The 3354-nt window shown below is 35.2% G+C and overlaps 1 protein-coding gene across 1 annotated transcript; it reads left to right on the top strand.

Moving 5' to 3' along the window:
• Positions 379-2144, top strand: LOC104772369. The gene is made up of 4 exons (XM_010496996.1): positions 379-512; positions 597-871; positions 1336-1740; positions 1855-2144. The coding sequence occupies exons 1-4, from the start codon at positions 379-381 to the stop codon at positions 2142-2144; spliced, it is 1104 nt and encodes a 367-aa protein (XP_010495298.1).

The following is a 3354-nucleotide window of genomic DNA, read 5'->3' as shown; positions in this document are numbered from 1 at the left end:
GCCACTTAGTGAAGCTGATCAACTTATCAAGGATAAGATAGTGGCTCAGTATTTCTAAGCTGATCAACTTGTTGTTGCAACTTTGTATGATTTTAGTAGTATCTAAGTTCGAATTGTTTCTGTTTTAGTATCTAACTTTGTATGATTTTCGTTTTATGATTGTATGTTTTAGTTTCACCAACTCGGCTTAAGATGCTACTTTGTATGATTAATCTATAATAGATTGTGTTTCTAATTGTGTGATTTTTTTCTCTATGTCTATATGTTTCAAATAAATCAGATGGGCCAAGACTACAGCTACTCTCAGCCTGATTCCTCAGATCAATATGATCAATACTCAAACAACACTGACAAAGGGAAATAGAAGCTTTGATTCGGATGGATGAGGCTGAGAGTAGTTTCATGAATGCTCAGGCGAGAGTTTACCCTCCTCAACCTGAGGTTGAGTTCGGATTCCCGAAGGTTTGCTACTGTGGTGGTCAGCCCCTCTTATCTACAAGTTACAATAGACGGTGTGTGGGACTCCCTCTAATCTTCATATTGGTTTGTTTAAACTGTTTATGAATTGAAATTGCTAATTATATATGTTAATGCAGGTTCTTCACATGTGGGAGTATTGATGATGGAGAGATGCATATTCACAAGTGGTGGGATGAAGCTGTCATGGAGGAGATGAGAGAGATGGGCAGACAATGTGAAGTGTTGTCTCTGAAGGTAGATAACTTAGCATTATCGAGTGACTACGGATCACACATGAGTGATGAAACAGAGCAGAAAATATCACGGATCGAGAAGGAAGTGTTTGAGCTAGGGAAGATCCGAAATAGGTTTATAATTGGTTTTGAATTGATAGCTTTGGTAGCAATAGTAGGTATGGTATTGGTAGCTTTTGTTTTTGGTTAGCTCTCACGGATCAATGTGAGTTATTGGCGTATTGTAAGTTTTTTGGCATATTGGTATCACGGATCAATGCGAGTTATTGGTGTATTGTGAATGTGTCATGGATCTTTTCGTATTTGGTATCACGGGTAAATGTAAAAGTAATCAATTTGGCANAAGCTGATCAACTTATCAAGGATAAGATAGTGGCTCAGTATTTCTAAGCTGATCAACTTGTTGTTGCAACTTTGTATGATTTTAGTAGTATCTAAGTTCGAATTGTTTCTGTTTTAGTATCTAACTTTGTATGATTTTCGTTTTATGATTGTATGTTTTAGTTTCACCAACTCGGCTTAAGATGCTACTTTGTATGATTAATCTATAATAGATTGTGTTTCTAATTGTGTGATTTTTNTATGGATGATGATTTTGATGCATATTTTGATAATTATGCAGATTCTAATCTCATTCAAGAACCAATAGAGCCAAAGAAACAGATATTTATCCCAAGAAACCGAGAAGAAGGCCACAATAATATTTGGAATGATTATTTCAGTGATACTCCAACATACCCGGAGTATTTATTCCGGCGACGGTTTCGCATGCATAGGCCATTGTTCATGCGTATTGTGCAACGTCTCTCTACCAAAGTCGAGTATTTCCGTCAATCCCAGGATGCAACCGGTCGGGCTAGTCTGTCACCTATACAAAAATGTACTGCAGCAATTCGCCAATTGGCATATGGTACTTCGTCCGACACAGTTGACGAGTATGTACGAATTGGTGGATCAACAGCTCGGAAATGTTTGCACGAGTTTACCGCCGCGATAATCCAGTTGTTTGGCGATGAATACCTAAGACGTCCCAGACCCCACGACCTAGAAAGACTACTCTATGAAAATGAAAAACATGGATTTCCCGGGATGGTTGGGAGCATTGACTGTATGCATTGGGGGTGGAAGAATTGTCCAACAGCTTGGAAAGGGATGTATTCACGATCAACCGGAGAACCAACAATCGTGTTGGAGGCAGTAGCTTCTTACGACCTCTGGATATGGTATGCTTTTTTTGGAGCTCCAGGTACTATGAACGATCTTAATATTCTAGATGGTTCAAATGTTTTTGATGACATTCTCAACGGTAAAGCTCCGGAGGTCAACTACTTTGTCAATGGAAGGGAGTACAATTTGGCGTACTATCTCACCGATGGTATTTATCCCAAATGGGCACTTTTATACAATCTATCCGGCTACCACAAGGTATGAAAAATTCTCTCTTCTCTAAAAAACAAGAAACTGTGCGGAAAGATGTTGAGCGTGCCTTTGGAGTCTTGCAAGCTAGATTCGCCGTTATTAAAAATCCATCTCGTTTATGGGATAAATACAAAATAGCAAATGTTATGAGAGCATGCATAATACTCCATAATATGATTGTCAAGGATGAAAGAGGAACATACAGTTACCGAAACATTGTTTCTGAATTTCAACACGGAAAAGATGTGGATCAAACATATACCGTCGGTGCCGCCAGTTTGGGTTCCAATATGAGCACTACGATTACTCGTCTTACAGAAATTCGGGATAAAAAAGTCCATGAACGGTTAAAAAAAGATTTGATTGAACATATTTGTTGGACATCTTCTAGATAATGAAGATTAATTAAAAAAATTCTATGAATTTAATAAAATGTATGTTTTTATCTTTGATGTTTGTATGGTTTATGTTTTTTATCTTTCATGTTTTAATTGTATAATTTGTTTTTTTTCAAGTTTTTGTAACTTTGTAATTTTCTTATGTTTCTAATGTCAATGTTATATGTTTTATTTAAATTAAAACTTTAATATGTTTTTATTTATTTATTTAAATAATTAAATTTTTAAATTAAAAATAATATTATTTTTTCCAGGGGACCATGCTCATACCAAACTTAAAAAACTCTCAAAATAAGAATAAAATATTTGAAGGACCAATATTTGTGAATAACTGAATATGAAGACGATAAATATGGTGACCGGAGGTTTTCAGATGATTTTAGTATCTATTATTTATTTATTATTTATTTAAATTTTAGATAAAAAGTAAAAATTACAACCAATTACATGTTGACAAATGTGAAAGCTCTCTCGAGAGGTTCTCAAATGTTTTAAAATGAGAACAATTCTCCTCTCTCTCCTTTACTTTTTATTATTTTTTATTTTTATATTGCTGAAAACACATGTGAGAGACTACCACAGTCCACTGTGTATGCCTCGCAATACTTCTGGCAATACTACCATTGTTTGGTCATTATGGAGTTTGATCTTGAAGCTTCCAAGTTCTCTTTCTGGTCTTTTATTTGCCTCGCAATACTTCTTGTAGCCAAAATATAATTTTCTAATCATTTGTATCATGATCGTTCCTCTTAATGACCAAACAATAACAAAAACCAAGGAAGTCAAATTAGGGAACTGAATATTGTGTATCTATGTATTCATTT

Source organism: Camelina sativa, chromosome 20 (assembly GCF_000633955.1).
Source record: "Camelina sativa cultivar DH55 chromosome 20, Cs, whole genome shotgun sequence".
In the NCBI taxonomy this organism is placed as follows: Eukaryota; Viridiplantae; Streptophyta; class Magnoliopsida; order Brassicales; family Brassicaceae; genus Camelina; species Camelina sativa.
Note: the sequence above shows the minus strand (reverse complement) of the source record. Positions and strands in the feature narration are given on the sequence as shown.

Coding starts and splice junctions, on each gene's coding strand:
- LOC104772369 (XM_010496996.1), top strand. CDS start 379: ATGGATGAGGCTGAGAGTAGTTTCATGAATGCTCAGGCGAGAGTTTAC. Junction 513..596: donor TCTACAAGTTACAATAGACG/GTGTGTGGGACT, acceptor ATGTTAATGCAG/GTTCTTCACATGTGGGAGTA. Junction 872..1,335: donor AGCTTTGGTAGCAATAGTAG/GTATGGTATTGG, acceptor ATAATTATGCAG/ATTCTAATCTCATTCAAGAA.